At 36.1% G+C, this 22,158-nt stretch overlaps 1 protein-coding gene across 1 annotated transcript in view; it reads left to right on the top strand.

The window, feature by feature from the left end:
• Window positions 1-22,158, top strand: part of VWA8 (von Willebrand factor A domain containing 8) — a 256,138-nt gene that overhangs the window by 224,832 nt on the left and 9,148 nt on the right. Inside the window, exons 22-24 of the mRNA XM_008067589.2 lie at window positions 16,485-16,560; window positions 18,729-18,864; window positions 21,341-21,460. Of these exons, the coding sequence (XP_008065780.1) occupies window positions 16,485-16,560; window positions 18,729-18,864; window positions 21,341-21,460 (332 nt within the window). The remainder of the gene's footprint in view (window positions 1-16,484; window positions 16,561-18,728; window positions 18,865-21,340; window positions 21,461-22,158) is intronic.

The following is a 22,158-nucleotide window of genomic DNA, read 5'->3' as shown; positions in this document are numbered from 1 at the left end:
ATTGTAGAGATGAGGTCTCGCTGCCCACGCGGGTCTCGAACCCACGGGCTCAGGCAATCCCCTCACCTCAGCCTCCCAAAGGCGCGGGATTACAGGCTGAGCCACCAAACCCGGCTTCTTACTTTGACTTTTAATCACACCTCCTCAAAGGTGTGAAAATGAAATTTAATGAAGATATTACTGACCAAAAAATGGAATAATATGGAATAGCCCTGTTTTCTGTTCTGTTACTCAGCTGGTTCATAAAAATATTAACCAAATTAATTCCTGAGATGTGATGTTCCTTCCAGGCTGACCCTGCTTTAGTGATATCCTTTCTTTCAGTGCATTCACCAATAGTTACACTATCCTGACTTCTAATTTGTGGGTTGTAGAGATTGGTGAGTCAAAGCTACTGACAGACTCCTGAAACTTGAGATAGCAGCAAGTGGCATGCTCAAGGCTGTTTTGGAAAAGAAGACTGGGAACAGTGAGGATTCTGTGGGATTCTTCTTCATTTTTAGTTTCTAAATCACAAACTTGAGAAGCCTGAGAACCAGTGACGCAGTGTGTATTTTGCCTTAGTTTTGTTAAATCCCTTGCCACTAAAGAACCACTACATTCCTTTCAAGTGTTATGTACTTTTTTAGTTTGAGAAAAACTTTAAAAATCCAAAAAATGTAAATAAAAATATATGACACATATCCAAATTTATCACCCAGATTTAACAACTGTTAATATTTTTCCAAATATGATTCTACTCTTCCTGTTGCAGAAATAAAACACTGTAATGATAGCTACACATTACCTCCAATCTCATCTCCCCTTCTTCAGTAAATGATTCGTATAACTTTCATTTATAATCTTCCAATCCTTTTTGTAAACTGTAAAGCAAATTTAAGAAAATCAACAAAGGTACCTGCATAATGAGCATTTGTATACCTAACCCTGAATTGTACCCCACATCTCTAAAATAAAAAAATAAATAGATTAAAAAAATTAAAAAAGAACATTATTTTACATTTATTTCCATTGTAAAATCATTGATATTTTGATGGGGGGGGATTTTAAGAGGTTGTAGTTCTTATTTGTATTAAAAGTAAAAGTAAACTCGGGCCGGGCTCGGTGGCTCAGCCTGTAATCCCAGCGCTTTGGGAGGCCGAGGTGAGCAGATTGCCTGAGGCAGCGGGTTCGAGACCTGCCTGGGCACTTAGTGAAACCTCATCTCTACAATAAATCAAAAAATCAGCCGGGCGTGGTAGCGCATGCCTGTAGTTCTAGCTACTTGGAAGGCTGAGGCGGAAGGATCGCGGGAGCCCAGCGGCTCGAGGCTGCAGTGGCCGGGAGCGGCCACTGCACTCCAGTCTGGGCGACAGAGTGAGACTCCGACTAAAAAAAAAAAGTAAACTCAATACTAAATTGTTCCAGCCACAAATTATCTTAACACATGTTCCAATCATGTAAACCTCATCTCCTCCCTCTGGGCCTTCCCAGTCAGCGCCAGCTATGGGTTTTTTTTTACCATGTCTTTTGGTAAGCAGATAAGGGTGCCATACACCAGGGGTGCCCAGCCCCTAGGCCACAGACTAGTGGCCTGTTAGGACCTGGGCCAAACAGCAGAAGGTAAGCGGTGGCCAAGCCAGTGAAGCTGCATCTGTATTTACATCACTTGCATTACAGCCTGAGCTCTGCCTGTCAGATCAGCAGAGGCATTAGATTCTCAAAGGAGCATGATCCCTCTTGTGAATTGCAAGTGTGAGGGATCTAGGTTGCACACTCTTTGTAAGAATCTAACGCCTGATGATCTGAGGTGGAGCTGAGGCAGTGAAGCTAGCACTGGGGAGTTGCTGCAAATACAGGTTAACTTTAGCAGTGATGTTTGACTGCACAGAGACCATAAAAAATCAATTGCTTGCAGACTCATATCAGAACCCTTTCAGTGAGTGGCAAATGAGTTGATATACTTCAGTTGTGCAGCTGCATCTGGTGGCAGGCTTTAAGTCAGAATCGGACACTTATTTTAGTCTGCACATGGCCCCGCTGACTATTTTATTTACCACTTTTGTCTGCACCTCTTTTTTAAAATGGTGAATTGTATAATTATTTCATTATATACTACAATGTAATAATAATAGAAATAAAGTACACAATAAATGTTATATGCTTGAGTCATTCCAAAACCACCAGCACCCTCCCCACCCCCTCCAGCACCCCCAGGTCTGTGGAAAAATTATCTTCCACAAAACCAGTCCCTGAAGCTAACAAAGTTGGGGACCACTGCCATATACCTCCCAGCTATCTTTTTATTCAATTAGATTTAAATTTTTTTTTTGAGCTTTAGAAAGTGCCATTCCTTATAAGTGAAACACATGTTGATGTAGCCAGACTTTTCAGATGATGGCAACAGTGGCAAAAGGAGCAGGAGATAGTATGAGGTGCTTAAATTAGTAAGTAGATTTGTGTTAATGGGATTGCTCAGTTCACAACTCTGTTGACTGATTTCTGTTAACTGAGATGTATCTATAATGTTTATGTACTAATAATTAAAAGCATTGCTAGAAACTGTTAAGAATTGTTTCTATGTTTATCTCTTCATTCATTTATTCAAACAGTTATCAGATATCTTGGGTTGGATTCCCTAGAAGTAGAGACAGAAATGGAGATGTCTATGGAAGTGATTTAGAGAGAGATTTTAAGTGAAATCTGTAAGAAAGTGAAGGAGTCAAGACAAGACCAGTGAAAAGAGGTAGTTTTAGGTGAAGTTTTGCCTCAGCCCCTCCATTGGGAGTTCTGGAGTGTGAATGGCCTGTTCAGTTATCCCACTTGGAAGCTAGATGGCCAGCCTTTTTTGCCACATATCATCAGTAAGTCAGTGGTGAAGAGTTGCTTCCTGGGAGAGAGGGAAGAGGGAACCTTTAACCTCCCAGGCATTCTGAGTGAAGTAGCTCCCATTGGTGGAGCGAAATTCTCTGGAGAAAAGTTTAGCAGTGAGCTTTCAGAAGTCCACACTGCAGCAGCTAGGGGAAAGGTGCATTTTGTGAGTAAAGGAATCTACTACATTGAACCTTTATTGAGTTCCTATTAGTCCCTTGCACTGTTTGAGACCTTGAGAATAGAGCAATGAGCAGGATAGACAAAATCACTGCTATCATGAAACTTTTTTTGTGGTGGTGAGAAGATGTACAATGAACAAATAACTTAATAAACAGAAAAATGTCAGTGCTAAAATGAAAATGATACAAAAAATGTGAAAGGGTACTATGATAGAGAGTGAATGCAAGACAACTTGAGGAGTAGAACTGAAACGCTGGTAAGTTTAGCAGCAATGCCAGTTTTCATAATTGGGTATGATTTGCAGCAAGAAATTCTGGCACTTCAGCACCTTTGTTTATTCTGTGAAATCAGTGGATGAATTGACCCAATGTAAAATAGATTTGTAAGGGAAGTAATAGCCAGCCCTTCAGATTATAGTAACTAGAGGGTTGTGAGAATTTGGTCAAGTAACAGTTTGGAATAGGATGATAGCCATCAGCAAAAGGTACCAAGCCTATCTGCTGTCTTTCCCTGGGGAAATAGAGTCATCTGTGGCAGCATGGTGGAAGTAGTGGGAACTAGTCCATCTCTTATCTTCTCCTACTTGGACTATTGTAGAAGCCTCTTGGTTGAGAACTCAACCTCTAATCTCCTCTTTCCATGCATCATAATGTTCCAAACAATAAAGTTGATCACTTACTCTCCTACTCAAAACACTTCAATGACTCCCAGTGCCAAGAGTGTCTAGTCTGCATTCCTTCACTTGAGCACCATCTGTTTCACTTGTCCGACTTCCACCCTTTCTCTTCCACATATGCTTAAGCCATATGAATTGCCTGTGGTTCCCAAGTATCACGTATATATTCATGGCTCCATAACTTGCCACATGCAGCTCTTGCTGTCTGGGATTTCCTGTCAAGCCTACCTGGAAAACTCATACTTTTTCTTCAAAATGCAAATCAAAGTTTTCCACTAGGAATACTTCATAGACCCTTCTTCTCCTCCTCCATCAGCAGATGTTGTTCTCTTTCTTTGTGATTCCTTTAGCACAAAATGTTTTTTAAAGTAGGGTGCAAAAAACAACCAAAAAAAACCTTTCTATTTTTGATAACTGAGATTGAAAAATACATGTTGAGTTCTAGGGAGTGCATGAAATATTGTCCTTCTCCGATTTGGATCTACATGTCTTTGTGAGCTCTTTTTCAGCTATGCTAGCCATTAAAACAAAGTAGTGAAACTGAAATTAGCACTGTATTACACAAATAATAAAGTGCATGAATCACATTGCTCTTCCCAAAATATCCTTCTTCAATTTTTAATGAGAACAAAATGTTGTATTATTAAGAAATATAGTCTAAGAGTATTTTAAGATATTGTTTTTCATCTTTAGCCTATTGTTTTTTGTTTCTATTTTTGTATGTTTTAGAATGTATCTTCTCACAAACTTTTATTGGTGGTTAAGTTTAGAGCTCTGCTGCTGTACCTGTCATTTTTAAATCACAATTACATGATCCCATGTCTCACCTATTAGACAGTGAGCTCTCCTTAAGGGTAGGGATATGTCTTTGAACTACCTACTTCCAGCATGATGTCTGGAGTGGGGCAGATGTTCAATACATATTTGTTAAATAAGTAAATGAAAGCAGTATCTTCTTCCTCCTATCCATCTTTGAGACATTCATTTAGAGCATCCTCTCTCTAAAATGAATAGATTATTGGTCATCCAATGGCTTCATATTTTCCATGAAATGAAAATGAGGCTCTTCACAGCATTTAAGCCTCTGTACCCTCTGAACTAAGCCCACCTATCCATTTCTGCTCTCCTCTGTGCAACTATAGTCTAGACATGCTGGATAGCTAGGTGTGCCCTTGAACTTCTCTTGTATCTTCCTCTGCCTGAATGCATCTTCTACCCATCCCTGCCAGTTAAAATCAAATTCAATTATCAGGACCCTGTTCTCTTCCATTAGGATTAATTGCCTTCTCCTCTGTGTCCCCACTGCACTTTGTTTTGGTTTCTATTATACCCCTTATCACCTTCTGACATGAATTATATTTGATTGTCTTTCTTATACCTGTCTCCCTATCTGTCATATGAGCTTCCTGAGAGAAATCATTCATTTTATAAACCTTCATGCCTAATAATCTGCTTTATTCATTGGAAATTCATAATTATTATTTGTTTAATATGCTCATACGTTCATTTATTCCCTGGGCAACCATTTATTGCCTGCCTGCGAGGTACAAAGCATAGTGATAAACACTAGGTATGTAAAAAAATATGTCATGCCCTTATCTGTAGATGATATATACCTTATGAGGGTGATAGTCATATGAACAATTGAAAAGTTTCTTAAGGGCAACATACTTTCTGTTGGACAATTAGTTCAGCTAGGAGGATAGAAGTGAGAAATAAGAAATGCTTCCACGAGGAGGTAACATTTAAGCTGAGTGTTTAAGGAATGGTTCTTAATAGTTTGTCAGGGAAAGGGTGGAGAGAGGAAGAGAAAACTTTCTAGAAAAAAAGGTGCACACAAAAATCATGGTACTTCAGGAACTGAAGTATCTCACTGTGACCATAGGGTACGTGATTGAGGTAGCTGAATTGCATCCATTTCAGCAAGCATTGTCAAACACCTACTATATGCTGGTTACTTTTCTAAGTTTGAGTGAAACATTAGTGAACAAAAGCACTAAAAAGCCAGGCTTCGTGTTTATACACTCATTGCTGGTAAGAGAGAGGATGAGATCATTAAAATATGTAGTGCATCAGGTAGTTATGAGAAAAAGTCAGTGCTATGAGGAAAAGGAAGGCAGGGAAGGGGAGCAGAACAGGGCTTAGTTTTCGACAGGTTGGACATCAAGGCTTCACCAGTAAGACTGACATTTGAGGAGCACTGAACAGTAGCTTATTTCCAGTCATCTGCCTCTATAGGCATGACATTTTTTAAAAGTTTCATCCATGTATTAAAGTACTTTTTTTTCTTTTTGGTTTGGTTTTGGAGATGTTCTGACTAATCTTAAATAAATAGCAATATCTAAGCTCAAATGAGAGAACAAAATAAAGTGAACCACATCCTCATGTTCATCCTGAAAGATAAAGGAGACTGCCAAGGAGGTGAGAGAACTTTTCAGTCGCAAGATGACATAAGCTGTGTGCCATCTTTAAAAAGTGCAGTTGTTAAAATGTCTACCAACAGATGTCACAAAATGCTGCACATTATCACCTTTTTGACATTATTCTGGAAGCTGTCCTCGGTGATTACCCTAACCTAGTTCATAAAGCAGTAAAAAACAATTACCATTTGGAACTACTCATTTATTTATTTGGGATTAGAGAAATAGTGTGATTGATACCAGAACAGAAGAAAACCATCCTATGCTGAACTTACTATGCGAGTTACCTGTCTTTAATTCAACCCAGTTTCCTGTAGATGTTTGCGCAGAACAACAGCTCCTTGCTGCTGTGTTCCTAATGGTTACCTACTTTTTAAATATTGAAACATACTGGATATACTTTGGAATAGCATTCAAAATCTACATCAGATTGTCAGTTAAAACATGAGATGACAAGGAAATGTGCTTAGAGGGCCACTTCCATCCTTCACACTCTGACTCCTCAGAGAAATGTATGTGCTCCTTCTCCTCTGCCATTAAAATGGCACTAGAAGACAGGCTGGGGTTGCAATGATCTCTAACTTCTGCTGCTAAAAGCAAAATATATTGTTTTTCTTAGGATGCAAGTATGTCTTCCTTTAAGAAATTCTATCATAAAACTTAATAAGATAGAAAAGTTGTAGCAAAACAGAGATTTCCTTTAAGATTTTCAAGTATTGCTGGTCTCAGTGGCTCAGCCTGTAATCCCGTGCTTTGGGAGGCTGAGGTGAGTGGATTGCCTGAGCCCATGGGTTCGAGACCCACCTGGGCAACGTGGCGAGACCTCATCTCTACAATAAAATAACAAAATCAGCTGGGTATGGTAGCGCAATCCTGTAATTTCAGCTACTCGGAAGGCTGAGGCAGGAGGATCGCCGGAACCCAGCAAGTTGAGGCTGCAGTGGCCGGGAGTGACCACTGCACTCCAGTCTGGGCGACAGAGTGAGACTCCAACTCAAAAAAAAAAAAAAAGATTTCCAAGTACTTTCTAAATACTTATTTACATACTATTTCTGTTTGACCTAGGTGGTTACAGTCTGGTAAGTTTACAACTGGAGTGTTGAGAATTGTTTTCCAGTTGATGAACAACCAGAATCAAGGATGAAATAATTCATGGTTTATAGTATATCAAGTAATATTATGCTATATGCAAATACAACTTATATAGTAAGTTTTAGAAAATACGTTTTACTTGAAAATGTATTTTGGATTATTAGTCAGAGAACTGCCTAACCAACTTCATAGGGAATATATCTTTTCTGGTAGATTTAAACAGCAGCAGGCTAGTTAATCATTTGTCTTGATGATCAAAAATATTTATTTTGGCTGGGGGCAATGGCTCAAGCCTGTAATCTCAGCACATTGGGAGGCCGAGGCGAGAGGATTGCCTGAGCTCAGGGTTCGAGATCAGCCTGGGCAACTTGGTGAGACCTTGTCTCTACAATAAATAAAAAAATAAGACAAATGTGGTAGCATGCACCTGTAGTTCCAGCTATTTGGAAGAATGAGGTAGAAAGATCATCTGAGCCCTGCAGGTTGAGGCTGCAGTGACCATGAGCATGCCACTCCAGCCTGGGTGACAAAGTGTGACTCCAACTCACTTATATATTTTAAAATATATTTTATACACATATAAATATATTACATATTATAAATATTAAAATATTATTTTATATATAATATATTATATTTTATATATAATATATTACATATATTATATATAAATTTTTTTTACTTTATTTCTTTGAATTTCCCATAATAAAATATCTTTTGATATTTAATCTTATGCAAAGTCAAGTTCATACTGTACTAAAGTTGGTGTATTATTAGTTTGGTGAGATAAATTCCCTTAAATATGATATAAATTTGAGATCATCAATGGGAGAAATTTTTACCTATTTTGTTCACAGATATTCTATTATCTAAAGCAGTGTCCATTAGTAGATATTCAATAAATACCTGTTGAATAAAAGATCATGGAAAGTCCTAATATGAAAAAATAGTCATTTATTAATTTTGACTCTTTATCACACCTTTATGTTATACTCAACTGGTAGTGCTTTTAAAAATATAAGTTGCTATCTACTAATTTTCTGATAAAGATCTATCCAATAATTCATCAGCCTTACAATATTCATCAGTCTTACTCTCTAGTTGTATCTGTGTGCATCTTTGCCATCTCATTCAATTTTGTGCATCTTTGCAATCTCATTCAATTTTGTATTTTTGTTTTGTGTGTCACTCTGTCACCAAGTCTGAGTTTAGTGGCACGATCATGGCTTACCACAACTTTGACCTTCCGTGCTCAAGTGATCCTTTCACCTCAGCCTCCCAAGTAGCTCAGACTACAAGTATGCACCACCACACCCAGCTAGTTTTTTCATTTTTTTATAGAGAAAAGGACTAACTATGTTGCCCAGGCTGATTTTGAACTCCTACTCTTAGGCAATCCTCTTGCCTCAGCCTCCCAAAGTGCTGGGATTACAAGCATGAGCCACCACATCTGGTCTCAACTTTGTATTTTTATCTTATTTCATTATTCGGTTTTTTTTTTAATCATTTAGAAAATACATTTTTCTGTTTATATAAGGGACCTGCACACTGTCTTTCTTTCTCATCTGAAAAAGGGAAAATGAAGTCCCTGAAAAGAAATTAGGTCATTTTGAGTCCCTAAAAATTTGCCACGTTGGAAAGCTAGTTTTCACAGTGAAGATAAAAGATCCAATTTTCTATATACAATTTTAGTAGACTTTTTTTTAATTTCTAAAGACTGGACAACTTAACAAAATGTTCAGTGTTTGTTAAAAGACGAGTATCAGCCTATCTTTGGCTTTTGGAAGACTTTCTTTATAGCACTAGAAGACTTGGTAGAGGTAAGCAGATTTTGCAAACTAAGCATATTTTGAAATGTTTAACTTCCATCAAATAACTGTTTTCATGGGACTGTTTGCTACCAGCCGTTCCTAGCAAGAACCTATCACTGAAAAGCAATGTGTCACATCACAGGAGACTTCCTTCCGTAAATATTATCCCCCTAATGTCTTCCTGCCTTTTATAGTTTGTTAGCATTTTTTGTATCTGGGCTTAATAGTGATGAGTGATTGACTACTAAATAAACTATTTGTCCTACAAAACAACTATTTTAAGAGCTGGAGCCTTTTCAGTCATTTTAGCAGAAATAATATTTTGCTTATCTTAGTTAAAGGACTTTTCCTTCAAAACATTCAAAACATTTGAAGCACTGTATAATAATACTCCTTCTCTGTCTCATTCTCTCTCACTCCTTTTATCTTACTTACTTTTTACCCTATTATATTCACTCACACGTTCTATGTTAATTCCCTCTATCTAGAGATGAGTAATCTTGTGTTTAAGAGGCTAAAAAAATTGACCAGACTGGGAGAAGGACTCAGATTTAATCTGGCTCTGGTTTTTAACACTGCAATAGTTATAGCTGATTTTGTCTCTCTCTTTTTTTTTTTTTTTTTTTTTTTTTTTTTTTTTGGTGTTGGATGGCAGCACTTTTTTTAACAGTGACTGAGGAAGTTTCTTTCCCAACTTGGCAAAATAAATTTGTCTTTTTCAGGTAGGGGTAGTAGATGGGGTACTGCTATTCAGCAGAGAGTCAGACTGTTTGTAAACGTTGATTAATTCTTAAACTTGTTTGCATCGCCTATGTGTAAGCACTACTGTTTTTACCTTTGTTTCACTACTTATTCAAAAATAAATCTTGTGAAAATGGTATTCCTGATATCAAGAACTCATCTTCACTTAAAAAGTATCTTTTGACAGCATTTACTTCTCAATCAGTGATGATAGGCTTATATGTTCTTGGTAGAATTTACCATCTAATTCTGTTTTCATAATCATCCCTCTGTTTAAAATATTGAGCAAATATTTGTTCATTACCCCCTTTGTACCATATTCTGTCTTTGCTTTTTCATGTTTGGCTTATATTACTGAATGGACTATTTCTACAGCCAATTTCATTTTAATGAACTATAAAGTTAGAGATTTTTGTCAGCTATTTGAAACTCTTTTTTTTTTTTTTTTAGTTTTTAATTTTTAATTTTAAAGATGTGGGGTACAATTCAGGGTTAGGTATACAAATGTTCTTTATGCAGGTACCCCCCTTTCCCCAGGCAGATTCTTACTACTGCTAATACCGCCATCCCACCCTCCTGTCCCCCAAAGTTTCCTGCTACTGTCAGTCCTTTTCTTATAGTATTACCATAGTTGTTCAAGGTCCACTTATGAGTGAGACCATGTGATACTCAGTTCTTTGTTTCTGTGAAAGATCACTCAGTATTATAGATGCTACGTCCATCCAGGTTCTGTGAAGTTCATAATCTTGTTCTTCTTTATGGTTGCATAATATTCCATTGTGTATATGTACCACATTTTTTTAATCAATATTTTTTATTTTGATATTGTGGGGTACAGTTAAGGGTTAGGTATACAAATATGCTTCATTTAGGCCCCCTTGTTGATAGCAGGTGTCTCCCCATCCCCAGACAGATGTTTACTACCATTAGTCCCATCCCCCCCCATGGTTTCCCACCACTGTCAGTCATTTTCTTATGGTAGTGCGTTGGATGATCAAGGTCCACTATATGAGTGAGAACATGTGATACTCAGATCTTTGTTTCTGTAAGCGGTCACTCAGTATTATAGACTCTAGCTCCATCCAGGCTGCTGCGAAATTCATGATTTTGTTCTTTTTTATGGCTGCATAGTATTCCATTGTGTATATGTACCACATTTTTAAAAATCAGTCCTCTTTTGATGTACAGCGTGGTTGGTTCCAGGTTCTTGCTATTGTGAACAATGCTGCGATAAACATTCATGTACAGGTATCTTTTTTATAGAGTGATTTGAGTTCTTCAGGGTATATTCCCAGTAGGGGGATTGCGGGGTCATATGGGAGGTTGATGTTTAGAGCTTTTAGGAGTCGCCACACTGCTTTCCAGAAAGGTTGCACTAGTTTACACTCCCACCAACAGTGTAGAAGTGTTCCCTTTTCGCCACACCCTCTCCAACAGCTATTATTTTTGGAGTTATTGATAATTGCCATTCTGATTGGAGTTAGGTGGTATCTCAGCGTGGTTTTGATTTGCATCTCCCTGATGATTAGTGAGGTTGAGCATTTCTTCATGTGTTTGTTGGCTGCTCGGATGTCTTCCTTTGTGAAATGTCTGTTCATATCTTTTGCCCATTTTATAATGGGGTTGTTTGTTTTTTTCTTTTCAGCATGTTTGAGTTCCTTGTAGATCCAAGATGTTAAGCCTTTGTCAGACCTGGAGTTAGCAAATACTTTTTCCCAGTCTGTAGGCTGTCTTCCTGCTCTCTTGATGGTTTCTTTGGCTTTGCAGAAGCTTGTCAGTTTAATGAGGTCCCATTTGTCTATCTTATCCGTTATGGCCTGTGGGTTTCGAGTTTTGTTCAGGAATTGGATGCCAGTTCCAATTTCCATGAGGGTATGTCCTTCATTTTCTAAGGTTCTTATGGTTTGAGGTTTTACAATTAGGTCTCTGATCCATTTGGAGTTAATTTTTGTGTATGGGGATAGATAGGGGTACTGTTTCAATCTTCTGCATGTGGTCAGCCAGTTTTCCCAGCACCATTTACTGAATAGGTTCTCCTCTCCCCAGTGATAGGTGGTGGAGGGTTTGTCGAAGATGAGTTGGTTGAGAAATTGAGGCTTTACTTCTGGAATCTCAATTCTATTGCATTGATCTATATGCCTGTTCCTATACCAATACCAAGCTGTTTTGATGATTGTAGCTTTATTATTTGAAACTCTTGTGTGTCTTCTTTTTTCCTTCACTCTAATATTTAACTATTATTGTCTTTCTAAAAGAAAGCTAGGCCAGGCATGGTGGCTCAGACCTGTAATTCCAACATTTTGGGAGGCCGAGGTGGGAGGATCGCTTGAACCCAGGAGTTTGAGACCAGTATGGGCAACATAGTGAGACCATGTCTCTACAAAAAGTAAAAAAATTAGCCAAGTGTAGTGGCATGCACTTGTAGTCCCAGCTACTTGGGAGGCTGAAGCAGAAGGATCACTTGAACCCAGGAGTTAAAGGCTGCAGTGAGCTGTGATCATGCCACTGTTGCTCCAGCTTGGACAACAGAACGAGAAACTGACTCAAAATAAATAAATGAAAAGATAAATAAAAATAGAAGAGAGCTAACCCTAAATCGATTAAAATACAACTCATAAAAATATCATACTCAAAGTAAACATCACTGTTTCGAGATCTTTTGTTCTTCAATAAATTAGGACATATTAGCTTAGTGTGCCTTTATAAGCAAATGTCAGAACAGATTGTGCTTTCTTTCTAGAGACAAATTTTCTTTATTTTGACAAAAACCTGGTCTTCACACAATCTAATTGCTTTTATTGCATCTGGAATCATTTTAAGTTACCATGAAAACATTAATAACTCTAATTTTTAAAAAACTTTAAATCACAGAGTTAAAAGAAGAATTGAGTTTAGCACAATATTTCTTTGAGTAGCCCATTTACTGACACAGGCTTTGATTGATAGACAGCTGTGGTTTGTAAGATAGAAAAAGTGAGAACAATTGGTGATAATATAAATGTCAACAATTAGCTGAACATTCTAATTAATTCATAAAGCATTATTGATAAATATTATGTATTGGAATGTCATCTCTTTATTAAACCTTAGGCTAAGGAACTGTAACTTAAGACATATTTTAACTTTTTTCCTCCTAGTATTGTTGTGACACAAAACTTTTATTAGCTCATATTCAAAGCTGATTTTCAGAGGAGCAAGTTATAATAGAATTGAAATTTTAGCAAGTAAAATATTCTCTTAGGGTTATTGCTTGTTTGTGTGGAGAATTATTATCTTTTGACTCAAGATGTTTATCAATACAGAGCAATGATTTTTATCACATTCTCTCTGAAAAAGAAACAGCATAATGTCTTTAAGAGTCAGTTCACATGCTACTTGTGACAACAGTAGTCACCTTATCACTCGCTAAGTTGAAGTTTATAACATTATAGGATATCTTGGAAATCAAGTTTTCTCCTTATTGTGTTAAGTCCTATGCAGACAATAATGAATTATGTTCCACTTACATAATCAGGGTAACTTACTGTAATATAAACCAACCAATTTTTTAGGCTCAATGTCATTTAACATATTTTATTAGCCTTTGCTTTTTCTTTGATGTACTAAATGACAGGAAAAAAGCACTACTGTGCTATAAATTTCTCTTTCTTGCAGACTACTCCATTGAAAGCCATGTTTCCCATTTGCATTTATCCTCATTTCAGTCTCTTTTGGAATTCATCAGATTTATGCTTGTTCCCTGAAACCTGTAGCTTTCATTTCTATCACAAATGCCTTTTGAGAAATCTAATTTGACAAGTTGAATGTTCAGGATTCAGTTTTAAGATTAGAATTCAGTTTGAGTTTACTGTTATTAATATGCTTTGGAGGACTATACTTTTAAGTTAAAAACTGAATTTCCTTTCTACTGACAAGAATGCGAGAGTTCCTTTTTCCTTTTTGGTTCTGGAAGGTGTCATGTTGTTTCCCATTAAATATGTGAAGGCTGAGGTGAGAAATTCATTACTATAAAAATCTGTGCGAATACATCTTTTTCCTTCCTCACCCACCCTCTTCCCTACTGCTAGAATACTAACAGTGACTATAAGTAAGGTTAATTAAACTTTGGTCTTGATTTGTTTAAAACTCTAAAACTAATTCATTATCAAAAAGTAACAAAATATTTTCTACAGTAAATGTGTAAAACCTACAATATAGAAAATGGATATATGACTATATATCATTATATTGCATAAAATATTTTATTCATACTAAAAGTTGATAAGCACCAACAAATTGTCACACTGTATTGTCATTTTCCTTTTCATCCCCCCAGGGCTTCATTTTTAGACCCAATTTAATTTGATTTTTATTGAAGATAAATAATATTGGATTCTTTGTAAATTGTAGTGTTAGGGCCATAGAAAGCAGTAGATTATGGGGACAAGTGTGAGGATGGGAGCTTGGGTAGGGTTAAAAAAATGGCAATAGGTCAGACACCCAGAGAGTTAACTAAAGACACCAAGTATCAATTGGTTAGTTAGAAGGAGAATCCTTTCAAGGGAGGTGCAAATACAGTGGTCTAGAAATTATAAATGTCAATAATTTTACTGTCAGCATACCTCTTCAGACCCTAGTAAATGAAGACTCTGGTGTAGAAGTTACCTGCTACATAGGTCTAAATTCAACTCAGTTGGAGTCTGTCATGAATATAAACCATCAAGTCCCCAGTCCCGTGACTAGTCAACCCCAAGTATACCTTCTCAACATGGCCATATTTTCTAATACAGACTTATAGATCATTCCTTGCCTCTAAGAGAGTCAATCTTAATCTAACCTAACATTTACTAGAGTGTGTTCCAGATTCTCTGTTAAAGAAAGAGTTCCAGGATCTAATAAATTTGGAAGCCTATATATTATATCTTGTACTGTAAGCTACAATAATGATTTTTTTACCCTTTAGCTTTTTTGTTTGTTTGTTTATTTCATTCATTTAACAAATAATTATTGAATTCCTTCTGTGAGCCAAAAATCTACTAGATGCTAGGGACAGAATGTAGGACAAGGTAGATATATTCTATGCTCCTAGATCTTACAGGTGCCCCTGTGATGTTCATTGTTGTATGTAATGACAATAGTGTAGCATAGGCCAAGGAAGGGATTTCTGAGAAGTACTATCTATGCTAAAAACCTGAAGATCAAGTCCAACAAGCAAGGAACTTGCAGTTACAACAGCAATAATGATAACAATAAGCATCTAAAGCTAACATGTAGTTACACTCCTACTATCTGCCAGACACTGTGCGAGACACTTTCCAAGCATTCTATCAGTGATCCTCTTGGGTGGATTTTATTAATTACCCAAAATCACATGGTTAAAAAGTGGCAAGAGCCAGAATTTGAATCTTGATTGATCTGACTACAAAGTCCTCTTTCTAATACCCCATAACTGCCTCTCAAAATAATTAACTGATTTTGGTTATAGTTGTTTTGCTAAAACAAAAGCAATGATTTGAATGATATCTTAAGATTGTTTTTGTCATGTAGTATTTATTACTTTTTTTAAAAAATACATGCTCATTTTGTAGTTGTAATTGATTGTAGTGAAGTTTGGCATTAGGGTATAAGTTTCAAAAGTTTTAGATTCAAGGAGTATATATGCAGGTTTGTTCATTGGTATATTGAATGATGGTGAGGTTTGGGCTTCTATTAAGCCCATCACATAAGTGCTGAGCATCGTACCCAATGGGTAGTTTTTCAACCCTTTGCCCCCTCACTACCTTCCTCACTTCAGGAGTCCCCAGTGTCTGTTGTTCCCATCCTTATGCCTAGTGTATGCCCAGTGTTTTACTCCCACTTATAAGAGAAAGAAATAAAAGCTACTCACATTTTAAAAGTAGTTCCAATTCTCTGTGTGAAATGACCAAGCTGACCATAAGATTTTTCAGTTTTGAGATAGAATGTGTATATTGAGCCCCCTAAAAATGTCTGACCCTCCCTGTCACCTGCAACTTCTGTACACACATTTTTGGCAAGAAGATCCATAGGTGATATAAACCTCATATCTCATAATGTAAGGAGGCTCATAATATCAGGATAACTGACTGTTAATACTTTCCAAGATCCTGTTTCAAAGGAGGGTATGGTAAGTAGTAGACTTAAAGACAAAGTAGAGTATTAAAAATCAAATGAATTGCCCTAATCCTAGCAGAAATGTTCAAAATCCTGTGAAGTAACTCTTCAGTGTTGGTATATTACTTAGGCTGACTTTGGCATCTAGTGATGGCAGATTGGGCCTGAACATTCAATTCCTGGACTTGCCTTAATTGGCCACGTCAGCATGCCAATCATTACCCAATTTGCCATCAAAATTATTTTTAAGTAACATAAATATAATATATAAATATCTATTTTTAATTTCTCCTCTTCACCCTCAGAATACGATTTTGAGATGTGAAATGGCCACAAGATTATCAGAATCAAAAAGAGAAGTGAAGAGCCTGGATAATCCATAAGACTAGGTTAATCCCCAAAGCCTTGTAATGTATACTGTATTCAGTCTACAGAACAGTGTTGCTGAATGGAATTTCACTTACTATTTTTAATTTTCTAGAGAAAAGCAGAGTGATGAACAGAAATCCTTATTAAAGTGCTCTTGTGTTATTTTTTTTCCTGATTAAACATCAATTTATTTTCTTACTAACTGTAAAATGTAAACATGTTTAATTTTAGAGATACCACAGTACAAACTCTTACTCTTCAGCCTTCAGTTAAAGATGGACTTATTGTATATGAAGACTCACCTCTGGTTAGTAATATTTTCAAGTATGTTTTTTGAATGATAGTTGTATTTCAGTCTTTGGTGGGAGTGGAGAGGGGACATCTCTCATGAGTTCTACTATATTTCAGTCTAACTGGAAAGCACTCATTCCTGTGTCATTTTAAGAGTGGATATTTAAATGCAAATTATTGGGAAAACAACATGTTTTCTTATTCTACTCTTTTCTTTTCAGAATGACTGATTTAGGGAATGACAGAAATCCTCTATTGATTTCTTTTCTGTTTCACAGTTTTTAAAAAAATGTTTGCAGTTTTCAAATGTGTAAAGTTTAAAACTAGGTAAACTTTTCTAGAAAAGTTTGTTTAAATGGTTCTAAGGAATAAAATATTGGCCTAGTGTTTTGAGCAGCTGGGACGATTCAGTCTTCAGCTTCCCACACAAGACTGAAAGAAATCCCAGCCTGCCAGCCACAACCCTCTGCGCTAGTTACTCCTTTGAAGAAGTGACGCAAATAAGCCATCATGGGAACCTCTGTGGTCCAGACCCTGGGTATTGGAGTCTTTAGAATCTCCTTCCTGAATTTTCCCAGGTTGGGCTTGGCTTTCCTTGACCAAAGATGCGATTGAGGATAGAAGCTGCATGTTTCCTTTTAAAAAATTCAGTTTATTTTTACCCTAACATAAAAACAAAAATCTTACCAGTTTTTTAGAATGTAGCATAAAATAATATTGGTAGAAGGAATACTAATTTCTTTTTTTTTTTTTTTTTTGAGTTAGAGTCTCACTCTGTCACCCAGGCTGGAGTTCAGTGCCACACTCATGGCCACCCCAGCATCAACCTGCTGGGCTCCAGCAATCCTTCTGCCTCAGCCTTCCTACAGGCATGTGCTACCGTGCCCGGCTAATTTTTTATTTATTGTAGAGACAAGGTCTCACCAAGTTGCCCGGGCTGATCTCAAACCCACAGTCTCAGGTAATCCACTTGCCTCAGCCTCCCAAAGTGCTGGGATTACAGGCTGAGCCACTGAGCCCAACTGGAACACTAATTTTTTAAATCTATATTTTGTTAAAAAGACTTGCCAAAGCACTGCAATCAGAAAAATTTGTGATATGGTCCACTTCATGTTATGAGAGATTTCTTGCTATTTCAAAAAAATATTTAGGTTTACATTTAAATTCATTGCATATCTCCTTTTATCCACATCTCAAAAATGTTGAGTTTTTCCTAGCTTTTATCTTTCTTTCCATGATGTCACCATCCACTCAGTCACTGCAGACCTTAGTCTCATCTCTTCTCTTTCCTCTTCCTTCTGAGTAGTTGCCAAGAGTATAGATGTTACCTCTGTAAAACCCTTCAGATCAATCTAGTGCTTTTTCTTTTCATTTTTTCCCATAATGCCCTCCCCAAAAATCAGATTCTCAAACCACTTTTTTTCAAATGATTATAGTAATCCCCTTTTAGTCTATTCTGCATATTGCTGCCGGATTAAATATCCTAAAGTATAGCTCCAAGCTCCATTTCTGTCATATCTAAACATTTAATCTCATTATTTAATGAGGCAAGTTTCACATTTTTTGGTCTGGTAATCAAGTCCTTAGTAGTAAGAGACCTAATCTACCCTTGCAGTCCCTTTTCTCACGTTTAACCTTTACTTCAGCCAGCACAGATTATGCATACTCAGTCTTCCCCAAATATACCCCAGGATTTCTTGAGTTTGACCATTGATTCTTTTTATCTTGAATACCCAACTCTTCAGCAATATTCATTCTGATCTATTAAAATTGTGCACTCCTTTAAGATCCATAACAAATGCAGCATTCTAATATCTACACTTGATTATATCTCATCCTTCTTAACCTTCATGACACGTTAACTTTTCTATTTGTTATTCTTGTTTTCAATCTCCCCTACGGATTGTGAAATGTTGTTGCGTATTACTACCCTAGGGACAATTCTGATACTAAGGAGACATACAAAGATTACTGAAGAGTTAGCAGTTTAGTAACTAGGTGAAGCTTTACCGTAGAGATTCAAAAATTTTGTTTTCAGCTCTGCTACAGACTTTTTGTGTGTCTATAGAGTAGTGTACTCCTAACTTAAATAAAAATAGCTATTATAAATCCAAAACTGGGATGAAGTTTTTAATAATGATTGCTCTTATTTTGTTGTTTCTGATACATTTTCTGTGTTCAAAGGTTAAAGCAGTAAAGTTGGGTCATATTCTGGTGGTAGACGAGGCAGACAAAGCCCCAACAAATGTCACCTGTATTTTTAAAACTCTAGTAGAAAACGGAGAAATGATTCTAGCAGATGGAAGACGCATTGTTGCAAGTGAGTATTAAGAAAAAAGAAGTGTTTCCTTTAATGCGTGCAATTTTAACATCTCCAATATCAAATCACAAACTTAGCTGACTACTCATCTACAAGCAATAAGCATAAGTTCAATATAACCTAAATTGTCTGTATTGACAATTATTTAAAAAAATTAATGCATATGAATCTAGTTTTGTCAGTTTCACTTTTTTTATAGCATCTTTGTAAATTTCAATAGTAGTATTAGGACAAATTAACTTCAAATTTTTCACTTCTAAGAATACCAACAAATACTTGTACTTATACTCATCTCCATTTATTTATTTATTTATATTGCTATCTATAAGTTTTTAAAAACTCTTGTGTGTTTCTACTACAATACTAAAATTTATTTTATTATTAGGCTAGTATAATTAGAAAAAAATGCCCTACATTTTATTTTATATATACTTAGATATATGTATGTGAATACATGTGTGTGTGTATATATATATGTACATATATATGTATATATACACAAACACGCCTATCTTAGGAAGAAGTTATCCTCTGTTTTTGATTGTTTCCCCACTCCATGCTATTTGTTCTTGTTATTGTTAGGAAACAATGAAGATAGATGACTCTCATCAGTATATTTAGCCTACAAGGAAAAATTAAGTTTGTCTAATGCAATGTGAGAACATTTTCTAATTTCTAATTTTTGTGTCCTGAAAGGATTTGAAAATCTGTAACTAGCATTGAAAATATATAGCCAAAATATATTTGTAGGGTACTCAAACAAATTGAGGCTAATAACTAGACTCTTCAACATTGGAAGAGAGCATGTAAGGAAGACTCCATTTAAAAGGTGCAAGTGCATCATCACAGAGATCTTCTTGGACATTATCATTGCAAGATTGCCATTTCTGAGCCTAAACTCAGCACTAATAAAAGTATTCTAATATTTCTGTTTCACAATGGATTAATGAGAAAACTGAGAATTTGAGTTAGCCGGAATACTTGCTCTTAAAAAGGTAATTCAGACTCTTAGAATTAGAATTCTGTCTGCCCTTTTTAGAGGCAGTATGAGGACAGTGAAATTGAAAGGAAATAAAATTATAGTCAAGGAATAATCTCTGGTAACCCTCTACATTTTCTGATATGTTTTTGAGGGATAGTCATTATAATTTTTAAACTCAGTTATGATTGTAGATTTGTAGATGACATTTTATTTTATTATTTTGCTTTTTAGATTAGAAAAAAAAGTTTATTTAGAAAGTAGGTCAGAGAGAATGAAAGGGTGGATCTACCTCTCCAAGATTGGAGAGAGGGCCAGACACTTAAAGAAAGCACGGCTGTAGATAATGTTTTAAACAATAACACTTGAAGCTCTTCTGAACATAGTTTCATAAATCAAAACTTGTTTTTCATTTTCTTTGCTTTTTTAAATTTTTCATTCTCGTTATCATTTTTGTTTTAATTAGCTAATTAATTAAATTTTGCCTCTGGTCATATACTCTTGTTATTTGCTAGTACTCAAACTTAGGGGCATCAAATGTTAAAACTATTGGTTGTGTTAGTACATGCATATGTGTTACATTGAAAGATTACTTTATGGTGTCATAAAAAATTATAAGGGTAGGTTCTTACAGACACATCTATCTCAAAATAAAATTGCAGGTGCTGCACAACAAAATATCTTTACATGTTTTAAAAATGGACAACCTTAGCCTGGAGTTTACATAAATTCAGACAGCAAGTGGTTCTTCTTGAAATAGCCATATTAAAACTTTTACTATCTCAAATTATTGTCTGGAATTGTAGTTATCTGAAATGTACACCAGTTAGTAGATTGTAGTATTCAGTTCTTTTAATACCTTAAACATTTGCACAAAGAATGCCCCACTTATTGAGATCACATATTTTAAGAACTGTGGTAGAATTCCTTGACTGGAAATAAGTCAACATTGTGCTAATGAGTTGACTAGGTTTCAGGACCTTCATATTATGTGTTTAGGTTTTAGGTTGCAGGGATCGCTGCAGGAATAGTTCCTTACTGCATAATGGCAAGGTCTGTGCAAAACTACGGTTGCTGATTTGATAAAACTAAAGAATGTTTGAATTATCCCTTGGGTAGTCCTTGAATTATCCCTTGTTATGGATTTCTATCTTTCTTTAAACATTTTTTTAAGGAATAATAATGTCTCAAGATGGGTTTAAGTATTATAGGTCTGCATTTGGACAAGTTTGCTTTTTAGATGTATACTGAATCTACATAAAAGTGCAAATTCCTGAACAATTTAGTATATGCTCTATCAGTATCCTGTCCTTGAGCAAATGTTTTTGAGAAAGTATTTTCCTTCAACCAACCAAGTTATCACAGCCAAATATCTTAGACCTTTTTATAACTGAACAGTATGACTACTTACAAATATGTTATTTTAAAGACTGTTACTTGATATTCTTAAAAATTATTAAATATCAATAAAGACTAAATGCAAATTTTATTTTTCAGATTCTGCTAATGTGAATGGAAGAGAAAATGTTGTAGTGATCCATCCTGACTTTAGGATGATTGTTCTGGCCAACAGACCTGGATTTCCTTTCCTAGGCAATGATTTCTTCGGTACCTTAGGTATAAACAATAATAACAATGATGATAGCATAATAATATTAATATTAGTAACTGCTGTAATGGCTGTCATTGAATGTTTTCCTTGTACTGTGCCACCATTATAACCACCATATGAGAGTATTTGTTATCCCTCTGTTAGAGAAAAAGAATATCTGATATTCAGAGAGATTTATTATTATTATTATTATTATTACTATTAGAGTTAGATTCTCACTCTGTCACCCAGGTTGGAGTGCAATGGTGTGATCACAGCTCACCACAACCTCAACCTTCTGTGCTCAGGAGATCCTTCCACCTCAGTCTGCCAAGTATCTTGGATTACAGGCATGTGCCACCATGCCTAGCTAATTTTTTTATTTTTATTTTTGTAGAGATGAAGTCTGGCTATGTTGCCCAGGCCAGTCTCAAACTCTTGGACTCAAGCAATACTCCCACCTTTGCCTCCCAAAGCTCTGGGATTACAGGTGTGAGCCACCATGCTTGACTGAGATATTGTTTTTTGATGACCTGTTTAGTTAGTGAATAGTGGAGCTGGACTTCATGTCTAAGTTATTCTGATTCGAGAACCTTTTCTTTTTTTTAAACATTTACACTATGCTTTGTTGTTTAAGACCTCTTAAAATAAACACACAATAAAAATGGTTTTTAGTGTTGCTTTTGTCACATTATGTCCCTCTAGCCACTGAGGTCAGCTCCGA

This window comes from Carlito syrichta, unplaced genomic scaffold (genome assembly GCF_000164805.1).
Source record: "Carlito syrichta isolate Samal-C Ts95f unplaced genomic scaffold, Tarsius_syrichta-2.0.1 Scaffold309718, whole genome shotgun sequence".
Lineage (NCBI taxonomy): Eukaryota > Metazoa > Chordata > Mammalia > Primates > Tarsiidae > Carlito > Carlito syrichta.
This window is presented reverse-complemented; position numbering and strand designations above follow the sequence as displayed.